This window comes from Dendrobates tinctorius, unplaced genomic scaffold (assembly GCF_039654945.1).
Source record: "Dendrobates tinctorius isolate UK_male_01 unplaced genomic scaffold, ASM3965494v1 ptg000111l, whole genome shotgun sequence".
Classification (NCBI taxonomy): Eukaryota; Metazoa; Chordata; class Amphibia; order Anura; family Dendrobatidae; genus Dendrobates; species Dendrobates tinctorius.
In genome coordinates, this window is record NW_027361779.1 from 37,608,776 (window position 1) to 37,629,327 (window position 20,552).

At 44.3% G+C, this 20,552-nt stretch overlaps 1 protein-coding gene across 4 annotated transcripts in view; it reads left to right on the forward strand.

The window, feature by feature from the left end:
- UBE3D (ubiquitin protein ligase E3D) overlaps positions 1–20,552 on the forward strand; it is a 273,046-nt gene that overhangs the window by 40,194 nt on the left and 212,300 nt on the right. For all 4 annotated transcript variants that reach the window (XM_073589672.1, XM_073589671.1, XM_073589673.1 and 1 more), the window contains exon 2: positions 51–247. In XM_073589672.1, coding sequence (XP_073445773.1) covers positions 51–247 — 197 coding nt within the window. The remainder of the gene's footprint in view (positions 1–50; positions 248–20,552) is intronic.

The window sequence follows — 20,552 nt, forward strand, 5'->3', positions numbered from 1 at the left end:
ATTCTTTAATTGTAATGTTCCATTTTTTTTTTTTTTTTATTTTATTTTAGTGGCCTTGAAGGCAAAAACTTTCCAATTGACATTTCAGTGAGCCAGTCATCCTTACAAATCCAGTCTCCTGATAACAGCGAAGAGTTCCTTTTACCGCAGGAGGTCAAGTTGGTTCCCTCCACATGCAGATATGTACAGCATGTCTCTGGTGAAGGGCTGCATATGCGTCTAAAGGCCCAGGCGGTGGAACCGAAAGGTATTAATATGTGTAAACTTGTGTGGTGAAGTTATAGGATGATGTTTGTTATAAGGTGGGTTGTTTATAGGATTGTGCAGTCTTTCGAACATTTTTGCAAACACTCTTGACTAGAGTTGAGCGATACCGTCCGATACTTCAAAGTATCGTATCGGATGGTATCGGCCGATCTTTAAAAAAAGTATCGGTATCGCCGATTCCGATACCAGAAGTCCCATTCAAGTCTATGGGACTTCCGGTATCGGAATAAGAAAAACCCTTTCCTGCCCTTGTACAGCCTCTCTGGGGTCTGTACGGGCCTTTCGGGGGGCTGTGCCGGCCTGCCAGGGGGTCTGTGCAGGCTCCGGTGGTCTGTGCCGGCCTGCCGGTGGTCTGTGCAGGCTCCGGGGGGCTGTGCCGGCCTGCCGGGGGGCTGTGCCGGCCTGCCGGGGGGCTGTGCCGGCCTGCCGGTGGTCTGTGCAGGCTCCGGGGGGCTGTGCCGGCCTGCCGGGGGGCTGTGCAGGCTGCGGGGGGCTGTGCCGGCCTGCCGGGGGGCTGTGCCGGCCTGCCGGTGGTCTGTGCAGGCTCCGGGGGTCTGTGCAGGCATCGTCCGATGGGACTACAAGTCCCATCGGGCGATGCCTGCTACCATGACAGTGATTGACACATTAGCCAATGATGGGACAGTAGTAGTCCCATCATCCGGCTAATGTGTTAAATGTAAAAAAAAAAAAAAAAAAAAAAAATTACATGCTACATACATACAACATGCATACTACATACATGCTACATTCATACTACATACTACATACATGCTACATTCATACTACATGCAACATACATACATATATACTACATGCATGCTACATACATACCACATATATACTACATACATACTACATGCATGCTACATGCTACATACATAACACATATATACTACATGCATGCTACATACATACTACATGCTACATACTACATATATACTACATGCATGCTACATGCTACATACATACTACATATATACTGCATGCTACATACATACTGCATGCTACATGCATGCTACATACATACTACATACATACTACATGCTACATATATACTACATATATACTACATACATACTACATACATACTACATGCATGCTACATACATACCACATACATAACACATATATACTACATGCATGCTACATACATACTACATGCTACATACATACCATATACATACTACATGCATGCTACATACATACTACATGCATGCTACCTACATACTACATGCTACATACATACTACATATATACTACATGCATGCTACATACATACTACATGCTACATACATACTACATATATACTACATGCATGCTACATACATACTACATATATACTACATGCATGCTACATACATACTACATATATACTACATGCATGCTACATACATACTGCATGCTACATGCATGCTACATACATACTACATACATACTACATGCTACATACATACCACATATATACTACATACATACAATACATTCATACAATACATACATAGACATACAGTACATATAACATAGAGTAACATACTTACCAATACTTGTCACATTGTTCCCCGAAGCCATTGTCTTTCCGGAATAAATATTAACATAACAAACCACAAAAATACTCACCCACGATCCGAAGCAGTCCACGAGTGTGTCCCACGACGATCTTGGGTAGAGAACTGCAGCATCAGATGATGCTGCCGTTCTCTACGGGCTGCAGGAATCCAATGACGGAAGGTAGGTATCCTTCCGCACTGTATTCCTCCGCCACTTAAAAAAAAAAAAGTCCCTAGTCTCACTTTATGCCATTGCTGTGTGGGAAATTCCCACACAGCAATGGCATAAAGTGAGACTAGGGACTTTTTTTTTTTTTAAGTGGCGGAGGAATACAGTGCGGAAGGATACCTACCTTCCGTCATTGGATTCCTGCAGCCCGTAGAGAACGGCAGCATCATCTGATGCTGCAGTTCTCTACCCAAGATCGTCGTGGGACACACTCGTGGACTGCTTCGGATCGTGGGTGAGTATTTTTGTGGTTTGTTATGTTAATATTTATTCCGGAAAGACAATGGCTTCGGGGAACAATGTGACAAGTATTGGTAAGTATGTTACTCTATGTTATATGTACTGTATGTCTATGTATGTATTGTATGAATGTATTGTATGTATGTAGTATATATGTGGTATGTATGTAGCATGTAGTATGTATGTAGTATGTATGTAGCATGCATGTAGCATGCAGTATGTATGTAGCATGCATGTAGTATATATGTAGTATGTATGTAGCATGTAGTATGTATGTAGCATGCATGTAGTATGTATGTAGCATGCATGTAGTATATATGTAGCATGTATGTAGCATGCATGTAGTATGTATGTAGCATGTATGTAGTATGTATGTAGCATGCAGTATGTATGTAGCATGTATGTAGTATGTATGTAGTATATATGTAGTATGTATGTAGCATGTAGTATGTATGTAGCATGCATGTAGTATGTATGTAGCATGCATGTAGTATGTATGTAGTATGTATGTAGTATGTATGTAGCATGCAGTATGTATGTAGCATGTATGTAGTATGTATGTAGTATATATGTAGTATGTATGTAGCATGCATGTAGTATGTATGTAGCATGCATGTAGTATGTATGTAGCATGTATGTAGTATGTATGTAGCATGTAGTATGTATGTAGCATGTATGTAGTATTTTATTTTTTTTTTTTTTTAACATTTAACACATTAGCCGGATGATGGGACTACTACTGTCCCATCATTGGCTAATGTGTCAATAACTGTCATGGTAGCAGGCATCGCCCGATGGGACTTGTAGTCCCATCGGACGATGCTTGCACAGACCCCCGGACATCAGCACAGCCCCCCGGCAGGCCGGCACAGCCCCCCGGCAGGCCGGTGCAGACCCCCACAGGGTGCACAGACCACCGGCAGGACGGCACAGCCCCCCGGCAGTCCACACAGCCCCCCGGGCAGTCCACACAGCCCCCCGGCAGGCCGGCACAGCCCCCCGGCAGGCCGGCAGAGACCCCCGGAAGGCCCGAAATGACGGCGCATCATGATGCGCACACACCGCGCATCATGATGACGTCAGGCCGTCAATCAACTGAACTTCCGATTCCGATGCCGAATTCCGATATTGAAAAAATATCGGAAGTCGGTATCGGAATTCCGATACAGCAAGTATCGGCCGATACCCGATACTTGCGGTATCGGAATGCTCAACACTACTCTTGACGCATTGGTTACATCTGTGGCTAGTGACTCTCCGCACTGTTCACATGCCTGTCCGGACCAAATGGGGAGTACGGAGACAGTAGGGCACCAAGACTTCTTTGGAAGAATAACTAATGATTGATAAAAGGTTTCTAAACTAATAGATGATCTGAATGACTCAACAACCCCCTTAGAGGGAATTTGTCAAATCCAATATTATACTGCTTTCAGACACCCTTGGTCAAAATTTCTGTTATTGTGAACAGTTAAGCAAGTTGAAGTTGAAATGATCTATAAAAAGGCATTAAGTTAAATATGACCCATTTCCTTTGTATTTTATTTTAAAAATAAACCTATTTTCATCTTTTACATTTTAAAAATTACAAAAAGGAAAATGGGCAGATAAAAAAGTTTGGGCACCCTTGGAGATTTGTGTGCTCAGATAACTTTGACCAAGGTTTCAGACCTTAATTAGCCTGTTAGGGTTATGCCTTGTTCACTATCATCATAAAGGAAAGGTAATGCAGATTTTATAAAAACCCAGCCTCCTCTAACCTTGTGCCAAAAAACAGCAGTCATGGGTTCTTCTAAGCAGCTACCTAGCACTCTGAAAATGAAAATAGTGGAGGCCCACAAAGAAGGAGAAGGCAATAAGAAGATGGCAAAGTGTTTTCAAGTTGCCCTTGCCTTAGTTTTATATGTAATTAAGATATGGTAATTAAGAAATGGCAATTAACAGGAACAGTGGAGGTTAAGATAAGGTCTGGAAGACCAAGCAAAATTTCAGTGAGAGCTGATCGATAGATTGCTAGAGAGGCAAACCAGAACTCCTGCTTGACTGCAAAAGACCTTCAGAAAGATTTAAGAGACTCTGGATTTGTGGAACATTGTGTACGCATGCAGGAGGTGCACATGGTTTCATGGACCCACTGGGCCATTGGGCCCGGGCTTACCTAGGAGGACGTAGCTAAGCGGCTATCAGGTTATCGCTTGAGCTCCTGATGGTGCAGTCAGATTTGGCTGCAGGTAACCGCCAGGTACCACTTCTAGGCAGTCCCTGGTACTACAGCTGCTGACCCTAGTGGTCAAGTACGTAGACCTGGGGTTCCATTCAGACTAATAGACCTGGGGCTCCATTCAGACTGTTAAATTTTGGATCCTCTGTAGGACGATTACTGACATAGTCTGAACGAAGCCAGAATCTGAGGTTCAGGATCCTCTGCAGAACGGTTACTGGCGCTGAGTCTCAGGACTGACTCAGAGACTGGTTGTAGCAGTCAGGATATACACTGTACTCGGGCACACGTTCAGACATACAGATCTCGGATACCGATTCAGGGAGTGGGGGGATGAGGTTCAGGCCCTGGCCACACTTGGTCCAGAGACTTCAGGTTCAGAACTGGCCGCACCAAGAGCAAGGACTTCGGGTTCAGGAATGGCTGCACCAGAACCATGGACTTCGGGTTCAGGACTGGCTGCACAAGGATCGGGGACTTCATGTTCAGGACTGACCACACAAGGACTGGGGTCTTCGGGTTCAGGACTGGCCGCACCAGGACCAGGGGACCTCACAACTCATTAGCAGACTACACACTACCTTATTATTCACGGTGTTGCTTGGCACTTCTCTGTAGGGGATGGTGCCTTATATATAAGGTGCCTCCCAGCTATTGGCTGAGAGCCATCCTGCAACTGTGCTGTTACTAAATGCCTCCCAGCGGTGCATCCTACACCAGGAAGACAGAGCATGCCGAGGACCATGCCGCATGGCCGGGGCGGTAAGTTTGCCGGCGTCCCTGCATACAGGAGAAATGGAACCATGCGGGGGCATCACCAATAGTGTTACAAATTGTTCTACTGTTCAGAGACACCTTCAAAAATATGGCCTTCATGGAAGATTCATCAGAAGAAAACCTCTCCTGCGTGCTCACCATAATTTTCAACATCAGAAGTATGCAAAAGAACATCTAAACAAGCCTGATACATTTTGGAAATAAGTCCTGTGGACTGATGAGGTTAAAATAGACCTCTTTGGCCAAAATGAACAAAGGTTTGTGTGGAGAAAAAAGGGCACAGAATTTCAGAAAAATAACGTCTTGGCAACCATTAAAGATAGGCGTGGATCGATCGTGCTTTGGGGTTGTGTTGCAGCAAATGGCATGGGTAACATTTCACAGGTAGAGGGAAGAATGGATTCCATGAAATCTCAACAAATTCTTGATGCAAATATAACACCGTCTGTAAAAAAGAAAAAAAAAAAAAAAAGCTAAAGTGGATGGCCTCTACAAATGGATAATGATCCAATGTAAACATCAAAATCCACAGTAGACTACTTCAAAAGGTGCCAGCTGTACGTTTTACAGTGCTCAGGTGTCTCCTAGAGCTGGCAGAATTTTCCAAGAATGGACGAAAATGGAAAGGAAGAATGGGTGAAAATCCCTCAAAGAAGAATTGAAGGACTCTTGCCTGGCTACAAAAAGTATTTACAAGCTGTGATACTTTCCAAAGGGGATGCTACGTGGTACTAACCATGCAAGGTGCCCAAACTTTTACATTGGCCCATTTTCTTTTTTGTAATTCTTAAGATGTAAAAAATGATCAGGCATCTTCACAGCATGGTTTATACATTCCAGTAGCTGGTGCCCACATTGATGCTTTCATTACACTTATCATTGGCTTACCCTAATTGTGCTGGGTCCTCTGAGCATATCATAATATACAGTGCTGTGCAAAGCATTTTTTAAGTAAAATTGTAAGTTGATTACCAGTAAGTGATTCAAACCAGTTTTAACTAATTTTTTGTAGTTGATGATGAGGTTTGCGCACATGTCAGGAGGAATTTTGGTCCATTCCTCTTTGCAGATCATCTCTAATCATTAAGATTTTGAGGCTGTCGCTTGACAACTCAGAGCTTCCATTCCCTTTAAGTTTTCTGTGGGATAAAGGTCTGGAGACTGGCTAGACCACTCCATGACCTTAATGTGCTTCTTTTTGAGCCACTCCTTTGTTGCCTTGGCTGTATGTTTTGGGTCATTGTCTTGCTGAAAGACTCCGCCACGACCCATTTTTAATGTCGGGGCAGAGGGAATGAGGTTGTCACTCAGGATTTTATGGTACATGGCTCCATCCATTCTCCCATTGATGCGGGAAGTACTCCTGTGCCCTTAGCAGAGAAACACCCCCAAAGCATAATGTTTCCACTGTTCCAATGTTCTTTGGGTCGTAGGCGGACTTTCTCTTCCTACAAACACGTTGAGTTAATGCCAAAGACCTCAATTTTTGTCTCACCTGAGCACAGCACCTTCTCCCAATCACTCATTGAATCATCCAGGTGTTCATTGGCAAACTTCACACGGGCCTGTACATGTGCCTTCTTAAACAGAGGGACCTTGCAGGCACTGTAGGATTTTAAACCTTTATGGCGTAATTTGCTACCAATGGTTATTCTTAGTGATTGTGGTCCCAGCTGCATGGAGATCATTAACAAGTTCCCCCCTTCAGTCTTACGGAAATAAGGCTCTTATAACTTTGTCTGGATCTTTTCTTTTCTTCTTTTTTTTTTTTTTTTTTTTTTTTTTTTACTGTACAAAAGAAATGCCTTCTAAAGCAATTTAAAGTAATGGTACCTAACAGATTATGGCGTCAGGCCTACCACTTTGTATTCAGTAGAATTGAGCTAATCACAAGTGTAGTCTTAGCCATAGTGGTAATGGATATGATTGCTAATTTCAGATTACCATTTCTAAAAAATAAAACTGGGGGAAGTGGAAATTTAAGTCCTTTTCCGCACACAAAGCTATTGTCTACAGTTGATGTTAGCGTGACTACTTAGTTGAGTGTGGCAACAGCTAGAGATATCACTTACAGTATATGTAGACATATACTGGCTTATAGTACCAAAATAGGACATCACACACAGATAAACAAGGCTGCACATCTGCTAGAAATTTGTAATACTCAAATGTGAAGTATTAAAAATCTAGGGTGCATCTACCCTACATGCATCTACCTTACATGCTTATTGTGACCGTCTGTTACTAGGAACTCTGATTTACTGACAGTTTTGCAGTGTAAACAGGCTGTCCATCACCTCATAGACAAGCATTTCGCTCATTTAAGGGGAGAAATAATCTTTTAGTTTGCTTAAAAGGTCATCGTTCTCGGCAGCATATCATCCGACTTAAAAATGTGCTGCCAGGGGCAATTGCAGTCTGTGCGCACAGAGCGATCAATATTGATCGTTCTGTGTGCATAGGAAATACACTTGGCCTGTCTGTTTAAACCGCCTATTAATCGACCTATGATGGGCATAGATAGCCATTCGCCAGTCATTTAATGCCAACTGTCGGGGTAGTTTAAACCCAAAGCAAGTCGCACAAGTCCATATCTATTGAATCACCACCTACCATCCTACACTGCCCCATAGGAAAACATGGACAATGAGTATGAACTTTACGTGCAACACAAAATCTTGCCTCCAAATGAATCCTGATACTATAGTACTGTAGAGGGCATAATGCACAAAACCCACATGAAATCTCCAAGGTCATAGAATGTATAAAAGAGCATAAAAAGAGTGAGGGGTCCTACCATTTTGTTAATATATTAGATTAAATTAAAATTAAGAGGCAACTTTGTTTTCCTGTCTGCTTTATAAAGCCAACAACGTCAACAATAGATCTTTCCATTCTGTAGCAGAATGGAAAATGTGTCCATTGTTGACATTGCTTTCTGAGTACGTAGCAAAAACACACATTATGATAAGGCTGAAAGTATGTGCATTCCTGACCATCACACGCATATGAGGTTGTTGGACATCTTATTCTAAAACCATTGGGAATTAAGAGGACTGTCATTTCAGCAAACTCTGCATAAATCAGTGTTACATGGTGTAAGGATGCTAATGGCCCCATAATCAATTGGAAATATGTGTCACAGGGATGGCTGCTCCCTGTAATGTAACCCAGAGTATTTTTGTTTAGTGCACATAAGCACTAAGATGTCATTTAATGCACCTTTGTCCAGTTTGCGGGTAGCTATGAGAGATGGGCGGGTCTGGTTACCCTCATACCTCACCTGTGGGTGTGGTTACAGCCTACATAATGGAGGCTGTTGTTTGGCACATGGTCTGTGACTGGAGGTGTGGATACCTCCATGGTCTGTGTGCAGAGAGGGAGAAGTCTTCCTGCGTATGTGGCTCCAGACAGAGCCTGAGTGCTGGACATTACCCCAGCCTGTGTGCTCACAGGCTTGAAAGAGCAGAATAGTGCTGGGACCTGTGTGAGGTTAGGGTCATGTGACCTGGCCATGTGAGTTAGCGGTGGCTGGTGTCTTGGGAGAACAGGAACTCCCACCTAGCCCTCGGAGGAGCTAGAGGACTGTGCTATGTACACTGATGCTTTGTTTTGCCTGCTCTAAAGGCTGTTTTCCTTTTTTTTGGTGCTTCTGGGTTTATGAAGCAAATAAACCCAAATAGACTTTGAAAGGAACGTGCCACCTGTCTTCGGCTGGTTTCACATTTGCGTTTTTTAGCGCTGGAAAAAAACGCTAACCTGCGCATGCGTTTTTTCCCCTATATTTAACATGGGTGCGCATACCTGCGCGCTTGTAAGCGCATGTATGCGATTTTCATGCGCTGCGTTTTTTTGGGGTGTGCGATTGGATTTTCCAGACGCATCATGTTGCATTTTTTGGCCCTGCAAAAAAGCGCATGCGCACATATGCACACGTTTTGCGCTAAAAATGGCCATTATAGCCTATGGATGCGCATATGTGCGCACTGGCATGCTCATGTAAGCGTTTTTTTGCATATGCGTTTTTTTTTTTAACCATGGAATTTAGGGGTTTGGGTTAGAGTTAGGGTTAGTTAAGGGGTTTAGGGTTAGGGTCAGGGTCAGGGTTAGGGTTGGGTTTTGGGTCAGGGTTAGGGTTAAGTATGGTTTGGTTAAGGGTTAGGGTCAGGGTTAGGGTCAGGATTAGGGTTAAGTATGGTTTTGTTAAGGGTTAGGGTCAGGGTTAGGGTTAGGGTTAGGGTCAGGGTTATGGTTAGGGTCAGGGTTAGGGTTAAGTATGGTTTTGTTAAGGATTAGGGTCAGGGTTAGGGTCAGGATTAGGGTTAAGTATGGTTTGGTTAAGGGTTAGGGTCAGGGTTAGGGTCAGGATTAGGGTTAGGGTTAGGGTCAGGGTTAGGGTCAGGATTAGGGTTAAGTATGGTTTGGTTAAGGGTTAGGGTCAGGGTTAGGGTTAAGTATGGTTTTGTTAAGGGTTAGGGTCAGGGTTAGGGTTAGGGTCAGGGTTAGGGTTAGGGTCAGGGTTAGGGTCAGGGTTAGGGTTAGGGTCAGGGTTAGGGTTAGGGTTAGTTAGGGTTTAGGGTTTGGGTTAGGGTTAAGTATGATTTGGTTAAGGGTTAGGGTCAGGGTTAGGGTCAGGGTTAGGGTTAGGGTCAGGGTTAGGGTTAGTAAAGTCATGGTTTGGGTAGTGTGAGGGGCCACCTAAAAATGTTGGAAAAAAACGCAAACGCGGTAAAAACGCACTAAAAACGCATACAAACGCTTAAAAACGCTGCGTTTTTTTCATGCATGCTCATAAAAATGCTTGAAAAAATCGCAGCAGTTGTATGCTTTTGTATGCGTTTTTTCAATGCGTTTTTTTGCGGGAAAAACGCGCTGCAAAAAAAAGCAAGTGTGAAACTAGCCTTCCTCTGATTGCACCTGAGTGAGTACAATCCCTACAGTTGGTGCAAGACTGAAGACATCAGTCCAGAAGGTACCTGGGAGGACTACAGCAGGTGTTTGCTGTGGATCGGTTGGTCCACGAACTCCTGGCGGTGGATTGGCGGGTCCATGAAATCTGCGGAGAAGTGCAGAGCCTTGTGGAGCAGTGCAGAGCAGTGCGGAGCTTTGCTGTGAAGAACTGTTGAGGCGGATAGACTGCCGTGCATAGGCGGTGAGGGCCTGAGAGGGCATGGGGAGTTCACGGCGTGTATCCCAAGGAGGGATGGTTGCCCAAAAGGGGGTGGAGTCTGAAAAGGGAGCGGTGACCCTAAAGGGGCGGAGTCCCAAAAGGGTGCAGAGACCCAAAAAGAGACAGTGGCAAATGCACCGTTGGACTTTAGCCGGGAACAGCGAAGTTCATGCTATAGTGTGGATTGCTCAGCCAATGAGGTGTCATGACTATGTCCCATCTGGCTGGATGGAGAACATGTGATGGGACTGGTAGACCCGGGGAGTGAAGTGTCCTTACTAAGAGCCCCTCCGGAACACTCTAGCTCACCTGGGACAGAAGTAAGCGGCAGATGTGAGGATGTTAAAGGTCTCCTGAAAGCCTGCCTGTACATTGTTGCGTGTGAGGTTTCCACATACCACCAGGTGGGTGTAGTACTGGACTTGCGGTATCCATTGGTAATAGGTCGGGACTTGGAAGTACCGTGGTTCTGGTGGATAACAGGGTGTTTGTTGAAATAATGTGTATAAGATCTAATAATGAGGAGAATGCGCCCCCTAGAGTTGATAGTACTGAGTTTGGCATGACCAAGGGAAATGGTGGATGGGCCCAACTTAGTGACACGACAGGGAAGGCAATACAACAAAATATGACCGGACGGAAGTGTGGGTCTGACCAACTCTGGGACTTGGCACAGGTAACCAAAAGTTTGACCGTTGAAGACGGGGTAGCTCCAGGAGAGGGGTCGACACCTATTTAAGTGGGGACTGCTGGTTCCAGGATGACAGACTGAGTAGTGGTGACTCCGATTTAGACAGTGACGCAAGGGGGAAAAGAGTACACTAAGGTTGACCCGGGTACAAATGGCAAGTCTTCCTCTCATCGCCGGGGACACAGTGGCCGCAGAAATTCAGGTCAGATCAGGCTACACCCTCTGAGAAGACAGATAAAGAAGAGACAGGGAGAGGTGCCAACAAGGTTAATGTCTTTGATAAGGGGGTCACTTTACCACTGACAATCCCTAGTACAGAGGTAGTCGATGACGTGGGGAACATAAAACTGACCCAGGGTAGTGGTAGGGATCCAACAGCTAAAACCGCAGTTGGAGAACAAGTCCAAGATAAAACCGAGAGCCTGCAGGAGAAGCTGTCCGACTCGACCACCGTCACCTGATAACTAGAGGATCGTATCAACAAGCTGACAAAGGAAATGTGCACGTGGAAAGAGTGAGATGACAGTTTCCTCCAGGTGGAATCGCATGTCCAAAGCTTGGAGAAAGAGCACGACTAGGTCTGTCAATAGCTGGCAAATGAGAGGTTGAATGTGTTGAGTATGGAAGCCTCCAACTCCGCACAGCTGGATCAGGTGCGTCACCTGGAGTCCGAGCTCTCGGCAGTAAAGGCTCAGCTCGGAGAGAAAGAAGCGCAGGAGTAGAAGCTGCTTCATACCATCCGCTCCACTGAGGAGAAGCTGCGCTCTGCTCGGCAGGAGGACGCAGAACACGTGCCTCAGCGGGAAATGACCTGCTGCAACAAAGCACAGGAGTTCCAAGATCTCGGCAAGGAGATGTTTCGTGAGAAGGTAAAAGTGGCAGATTTGCAGGCCGAACTAAAACGACTGGAAGAGCAGACTGGTGGTACATTTACCTCTGAGGTGGCGGCAAATGACAACTGCGCCAAAACTCTGGAAGGGAACTGTACTGAGGCTTGTGACACCAGGACAGTAGGTGGTGAGAACTCCAGAGAACCCGTGGCTGGAGAGAACATTGACTCTTCAGAGAGCCCAGCAGAGACCCTAGAGGCAGTCGAAGGTAATGGAGGGAAGACCCAAGAGAAAGCTGAATCTGCTGATGAAGGAACAGGTAGAACTCTGAAGCGGCAGAGTGTGGTTGGGCAAGCTGCCCCATCTGAAAATATAATTAATGAAGTTATGGCGCGACACCTTCTAGCCAAAAGGGAACAGGATCACGAAATAGAGATGCTTAACCCCTATACCCCCAAGGGTGGTTTGTATGTTAATGACCAGGCCAATTTTCACAATTCTGACCACTGTCCCTTTATGAGGTAATAACTGTGGAACACTTATGGATCCTGGTGATTCTGACATTGTTTTCTCATGACATATTGTACTTCATGATAGTGGTAAAATTTCTTTAATATGACTTGTGTTTATTTGTGTAAAAAAACGGATATTTGACGAAAATTTCACAATTTTCCAACTTTGAATTTTCATGCCCTTAAATCATAGAGACATGTCACATAAAATACTTAATAAATAACATTTCCCACATGTTTACTTTACAGCAGCACAATTTTGGAACCAATTTTTTTGTTAGGGAGCACAATTTTGGAACCAATTTTTTTGTTAGGAAGTTATAAGGGTTAAAAGTTTAAACAGCAATTTCTCATTCTTACAACACCATTTTTTTTTCTTTTTTTTTTGTTTTTTTTAATTTACCACATCACATTTGAAGTCCTTTTGAGGGGTCTATATGATAGAAAATACCCAATAGTGACACTATTCTAAAAACTGCACCCCTGAAGGTGCTCAACACCACATTCAAGAAGTTTATTAACCCTTCAGGTGCTTCACAGGAAGTTTTGGAATGTTTAAAAAAAATGAATATTTAAAACTTTTTTCACAAAACATTTACTTCAGATCTAATTTTTGTATTTTACCAAGGGAAACAGGAGAAATTGGACCCCAAAATTTATTGTACAATTTATCCTGAATACGCTGATACCCCATATATACAGGTAAACCACTGTTTGGGTGTATGGCAGAGCTCGGAAGGGAAGGAGTGCCGTTTGACTTTTCAATTCAAAATTGGCTGGAATTGAGATCGGACGCCATGTCGCGTTTGGAGAGCCCCTGATGTGCCTAAACAGTGGAAACCTCCCCCCCACAAATGACACCATTTTGGAAACTAGACCCCCTAAAAACTAAGATGTGTGGTGAGCATTTTTAACCCCCAAGGGCTTCACAGAAGTTTATAACGTACAGCTCTAAAAATAAAAAAGCATACTTTTTTTTAACAAAAATCTTCTTTTTGCCCCCAATTTTTTATTTTCCCAAGGGTAACAGGAGAAATTGGACCACAAAAGTTGTTGTGCAAATTGTCCTGAGTACACTGATACCCCATAAGTGGGGGTAAACCACTGTTTGTGCGCATGGCAGAGCTCGGAAGCGAAGGAGAGCCGTTTTACTTTTTCAATGCAAAATTGGCTGGAAATGAGATCGGGGTGGTCGCAGACTGGCAGTGCCAGAGTGATAACGAGGCAGAGCTGCAAATGCCCATCTTGGCAAGGGGTCTTGAAGAGTTTAAAGCTCAGGGAGAGTTTGCGCTAAGAGCTGAACAAGACAATCACCCGGTCGTGGCAGATGACTTGATGGAAATGTCCAAGGCAAAGCAGGATCCATCCGTCAATGAAGAGAATGAGACTTCGCTCTTCAAGTGCGTAGTCGAGGTTCCCGAGGACTTACGGGAAGCTTGTGCCAGTGAGGTTGTGCATGAGGCCTTTGGAAAGGCAGTAGAAGCGTTCAGTGTGTACTGGGCGCTAGAGACTCAGCAGCAAGTCATAGTGTTGACTAGGGAAGTCACAGTGAAGAGGGTGGCTATCCTGAGTGACATGCACCTACACTGGCTCTGCAAGAAACAGATGATCCTGTTGAGGAATAAGGAAGTCACTCAATGTCTGGAGCATGCAAGGAAAGCATAAAGTCGGCTGGGTTTTGTGGAAGACATCGTTCAAGTGCCCAGAAGTCTGGTGAGAAAAGTCATTGGGAGACTTGGAAAGGTGATGCAGGAATTCATGAATAGATCCGGTGTGATGAGAGTGAGGATTCCGATTGATGACGAAGCCCAGGTAGCTGGTGAAGATGGGATGATTCCATACTTCGTTGTCGGATAAATGGAGAGCCTTAAGAATATCTGAATACTCCTGGAATATTGCATGGAGGTCTGTAATTTTTATCATAGGTACACTTCAACTGTGAGACAGAATCTACAAATAAAAAAACAGAAAATCACATTGTATGATTTTTAAATAATGAGATTGCATTTTATTACATGAAATAAGAATTTGATCACCTATCAACCAGCAAGAATTCTGGCTCTCGCAGACCTGTTAGTTTCTTTTTAAGAAGCCCTCCTTCTCCGCACTCATTATCTACATTAATTGCATCTGTTTAAACTCATTACCTGTATTAGACACATGTCCACACACTCAATCAATCACACTCCAACCTCTCCACTATGATCAAGACCAAATAGCTGTCTAATGACACCAGGGACAAAATTGTACACCTGCACAAGGCTGAGTTGGGCCACAAGACAATAGGCAAGCAGCTTGGTGAGAAAACAACAACTGTTGGTGCAATTATTAGAAAATGGAAGAAACACAAGATGACTGTCAATCTTCATTGGTCTGGGGCTCCATGCAACATCTCACCTCGCAGGTAAGGATGATACTGAGAGATCAGGAATCAGCCGAGAGCTGCACAGGAGGACCTGGTCAATGACCTGAAGAGAGCTGGGACCACAGTCTCAAACATTACCATTTGTAATACACTATGCTGTCATGGATTAAAATCCTGCTGGGCATGCAATCTTACCCTGCTCATGGCAACACATGTCCAGGTGCGTTTGAAGTTTGTCAACAATAATCTGGATGATTCAGAGGAGGCATAGGAGAAGGTCAAATGAGAACAAAATAGAACGTTTTGGTATCATCTCCACTTCCTGTGTTTAGAGAAAGAAAAAGAATGCGTACAACCCCAAGAACACTGTCATATCCATGAAGCATGGAGAGGGAAGCATCATACTTTGGGGGTGCATTTCTGCAACGTGGCCAGGACAAGTTGACCGTAATAAATGGATGGGGTCATGTATCGTGAGATTTTGGTCAACAACCTCCTTCCCTCAGTAAAAGCATTGAATATGGGTCGTGGCTGGGTTTGCCAGCACAACAATGACCCGAAACACAGTCAGGGCAACTAAGGAGTGGCTCCATAAAAAAGCATTTCAAGGGCCTGGAGTAGCCTAGCCAGTCTCCAGACCTGAACCCAATAGAAAATCATTTGAGAGAACTGAAACTCATTGTTGCCCAGTGACAGCCCCGAAACCTAAAAGATCTGGAGAAGATCTGTATGGAGGAGTGGGCCAAAATCCCTGCTGCAGTGCGTGCAAACTTGGTCAAGAACTACAGAAAATGTGTGACCTCTGTAATTACAAACAAAGGTTTCTGTACCAAATATTAAATTCTGTTTTTCTATTGTATCAAATACTTAATTTGAATTTTAGTACACAAAATATCTAAAACCCATATAATGTGATATTCTGGAATTTATTTTTAGATTCTGTCTCACAGTTAAAGTGTACCAACGATAAAAATTACAGACCGCTCCATGTCATGTAGGTGGAAAATCTTGCAAAATTGCCAGTGTATCAAATACTTATTTTCCCCATTGTATATAGAATTAATAATCTATCTGCTTCTTTTCTCATGACAGGGAATACTGTAACTTAAAAACTTGATAAAACCCTGGTGTTCCCTTCTTATGTGGTTGTGCCAAAGGTTGAATGACGCTCTACTGTAGATGTCAGCAAACTCTTTATGGGAATTAGATGGGACCTTCACATACTGTAAATGTTTAATGTGGGAGTACACCCCAAAGGTTCCAAGCCATTTAATGGATGATTCAAGATATCTACCAGCTTGTTACGTTAATGGTACAATTGTTATAAAAATAGTACAAAGGACCTATTGCCCTTCTGTTCAGTAACGCGCTTCAGTCTGGAGCAGTATCACACGATCCTTGACTCCTCACTGAGGTATGGCTGTGCTTTCCGCATGTATGTGTCCTGCTATTACCGGGTGCCATGGGAAGAGCGGAGCTCTGGTGCCATCAATAATAATACGTTTAATTACCTTCTCTTGTTGTGTTTGAGGCTCATTCATAGATTATTAATAACCGAAGGAAAGCAATAAAAGGAACGCCCAATACAAGCCCTTACTCACCATGAGGGTGTTCATCATAATCTATAAGTAATTGTTTGATGTCAGATTATTTCTAACCTATCGTTCTGCGTTGGTTGTTTTTTTTTTCAAATCCAATATGTATTCTTTATGGTCTCTTTCTAAATATCTGATTTTAATTATAGGAGGCTAAATCCAAAACCTCCAAGGAGTAAATAATATTAATTCTTTCTTTTACTATAATTTCTGATATATTTCTACTTTCTATGATTTTTTTTATTATTTTTTTTTTACTTTGTGATATTTGTACTTTTTATTTTCAAAGTGTTCAGAAGAATTGTCTTGATTATGGGTTGTGTAATAAAATGCATTTTCACCTCCCGTGGATTGTGCGCAGGTTGCTCCGATGGTCATTGCCTGCTCCAGAAGCAATGACTATGCCATCTGGATGTCACCTGACCTCTGAAGCCTATGACGGGCTGCATTGGTCACGTGACTGTACATATATATTTTATTGTCAGACTATCCATAAAGTGACGGTAAATTTATTTATTTTTTTTAATTGGCTGATTATCCCTTTACTAGCGAAATTAATAATAGGATTCTTCGCTTGTGATTTTTTTCTTTTTATTTTAAATAAACTTTGAGTCCCTATATTTTTTTTTTTTTTTTTTTGTCGTGTGGTATCTGCTGATGTTTTTTGCACCAGATTCATGAAAATGTCTCACATGATTCAAGAATTTTGTGCAGAATGTAAAAAATGCTTTTTTTGCTTTTTCACTTTTGCCTATTACTGTAGCTGTTCTGAAACTTTTTAGAGCAAAAATTTGTGTTTTTCTAAACATTGCACCAAAGTTTTAGGCATGCATGAAATCACTTTATGGGGGACTGGAGTTCACTTGTGATAATTTTTGCAAGTTTTTGAAAAGGCGTAAATGATGAATCAAGCGTCCGAAAACCCAAAACTCTGTCCACATTGGCGAACTAGGAAAAAAAACAGATACGCAGTAAAAAGTTGTTTTTAAAAAAAGGCGCAAATGGAAAGATGAATATCTCATCTACAAAAAAAAATGCACCAAAAAACAAACGGGCACAAATGCAATAAAGAATCACGCCCTTTAGTTTTGGCATTTGGGGAAGCTTATCTGAGACACATCTTTGATGGCACCTTATCTCCCCTGCTAGCAAAATCTACCTTGATAACAAAAAAAGATTGGCCTTTAGAATTCAACATGCCCGACTCCTTTTTCAGGCACAGTTAGAGGCCCTATACACATATGCTCTATATGTAAAACCCCATGTCTAATGTTGTGGTGGTCCCTCTGTCAAATAGTGCTTTGTCTTGTTTAGGCATGAACTCCACAAAACCTGTGATGGTGTCCTGTTGTATGTGACACCTGTGATGATCAACTTGTGACTGGACACACTGCCTCCAGCAGGGCGAATTTCTATGGCACACATGACCCTGGACCGCCTCCAGTAGGGCAAATTTAAATAATAGAACGTGCAGTCGGATACACCGCCTCCAGCAGGCGAATTTCAGAATTACACGTGTGTCTGGATACACCGCCTCCAGCAGGGTGAATTTAAATAATAAAGGGAAACACCAGGGAAACCGATACAATGGAAGGCCCTGCGATAGGGAACTGGAACGTGGAGACCTTCTGCACTCCCCTGAGTCAGTGTCTCTACACTCCTAACGATCCCTAGGCCGATTCCGCGCTGGTCGCCGATCAGGAACCTAAAAACCCTAGCTCGCCCTGCACCTAGCCCTTTCTAGTGAAATGGACGGTGCAGAAACTAATCCCACCACTGCACTGAAACACACATAAGGGAAGTCACAAAACAGGGGTAACACCACTTAGCTTTGCTCTGTTGCTCTTGCTCCCAGCAACAGAGTCCAGATCCTCAGTACAGCTTTCCTCCAGAAAAGCTGCTGCTTCACCAAGCTTTGTCAGAGCTGCAAGGAACTCTCTCTAGCTCCTTCCACACCAGGACTCTGACTGAGCTGCCAGGAACTCTCTCTAGATCCTTCCTCCACCAAGGATAGTTGAAATGAGCAATATCACCAACCGTGAGTGAGAGAACAAGACACACCTATATAGTTAAACCAGAGCAATCACACCTGTAAGTGATAATCACGTGCACTAAACTAAAGTAACCAGAGTGCAATGACCCTACCAGCCACCGGGGGCAAAACTAGAACTGAAATCACAGTGCAATGACCCTAATGGCCACCGGGGGCAAAACTACCTAAAAGCCAAAGGCTTGAAGGAAGAAAAAAAAGGTTACTTTTGCAATTATCTGTCATAATCCAACCTGGATCATGACAACACCAAGATGTTAGCAGTAGTGATAGGTGCAAGTGCTCTTTACTCAAGTTTACCCAGAGTGCTCGGGTATGCACCGAGTATCGCGGGTGCTCGAGTGACCTGTTCGAATCCACGTTGCCACATGTTTTGCTGGTGTGAACAGCTACAAAATATGTGGAGAATGCCTGACAAACAGTCAATACCAGCATATATTGTGGTTATCTAACAGATGCGAAACATGCAACCACGGAGAACTGAGCATGTCACTCGAGCACCCGCGATACTCTGTGCATACCCGATCACCCTGGGCAAACTCAAGTAATGAGCATTTGGGCTCATTGCTAGTTAGCAGTAGATCTTTTTGTCCTGTAAGTAGTGTAAGATGGCCGCCAGATGAGTCCTTGAGGGGAGATCAGTGTCATCGCGGCTACTAGCTGCTGTGATGTGAGCTCGGAAGCATGCTCCAGCACCTATAGTGCTGAGAGTTATTTGGGCCAATCCACGGCCAGGTTTTACAAGCGGTCATAAGAGATGGGTGGGAATGACCGATCACATATCCCAACCCCCAGGGGCATGGTTTGGCAGATAAAGTGGAGGCCGAGTGTCTTTTTCAGGGTCTGTGACTGGAGGTGTGGAGACCTCCAGTGTGTGTTGGTAAAGGCACCGACCTGAGCAGGAGGACCCGTAGGGTTATATGGACTACTTACTTTCAGTTTGTTTTCATTTTGTGCCAGAAAAGGTTTTGTTTTGTTTTGCCTTCCAGAGCGGTTTATGAACTTTAGGTCTGACTCAGACTGCCATATAATTCTTGCGAGAATCACGTCACACTGCACGGACTGGCCGACACCTCTCCTGACCTGAGCAAGACAGTGTGATGGATTGCTATGCAGCTGTCAAGTTCAGGTCAGGAGAGCCGACAGCCAGGACGAGGTTTACGATGCGATTCTCGCACGAGAAATACGGCAATGTGTCTCTGCCCTTAAATAAACTTGCCTGGGCATTTCAGCAATACCGCTTCCTGTGCCTACCTCAGCCGCAGCCGAGTGAGCACAAACCTCTACAGCAGGGGTCCCCAACCACCGGTCCGCGCATCAGGACCGGGCCGCTGCAGTGCTCTTGCCGGTCCGCGGAGCTGGACACAAGGGGAGCTGGCGGCTGTAGATTCCAGACCACATGGTCATGGATACTCCCCCTCAGTTCCTGCGTTCCTGCATCCCTGCGGCGGCTTCATCCAGCTCTGAGCGGTCACGTGGTACCGCTCATGTAAGGTCATGAATATGGCCGTCACTCCTCTCCCATAGGTGTGGCGTCCATATTCATGACTTTAAATGAGCAGTACCACGTGACCGCTCCGCACAGGAAGAAGCTGACGCGCCGCGAGATGCAGGGAAGTTCAGCGACGTGAGGGTATGTATGATGGGGGAGGACGGGGGAGCCCAGCCATGCATACACGGGTGGGAGTTTAGGCATATATACAAGGGAGGGAGGTTGGGAGCGGAGCCATATATACAAGGGTGGGAGGGTGCTTGCGGAGCCATATATACAAGCGTGGGATGGTGGGAGCGGAGCCATGTATACAGGATGGGAGAGTGGGAGCAGAGCCATGTATACAGGATGGGACAAGGGAGCTATGTATACAGGATGAGAGAGTGGGAGCGGAGCCAGGTATACAGGATGGGAGGGTGGGAGCAGAGCCATGTATACAGGATGGGAGAGTGGGAGCAGAGCCATGTATACAGGATGGGACAAGGGAGCTATGTATACAGGATTGAGAGGGTGGGAGCGGAGCCATGTATACAGGATGGGAGGGTGGGAGCAGAGCCATGTAT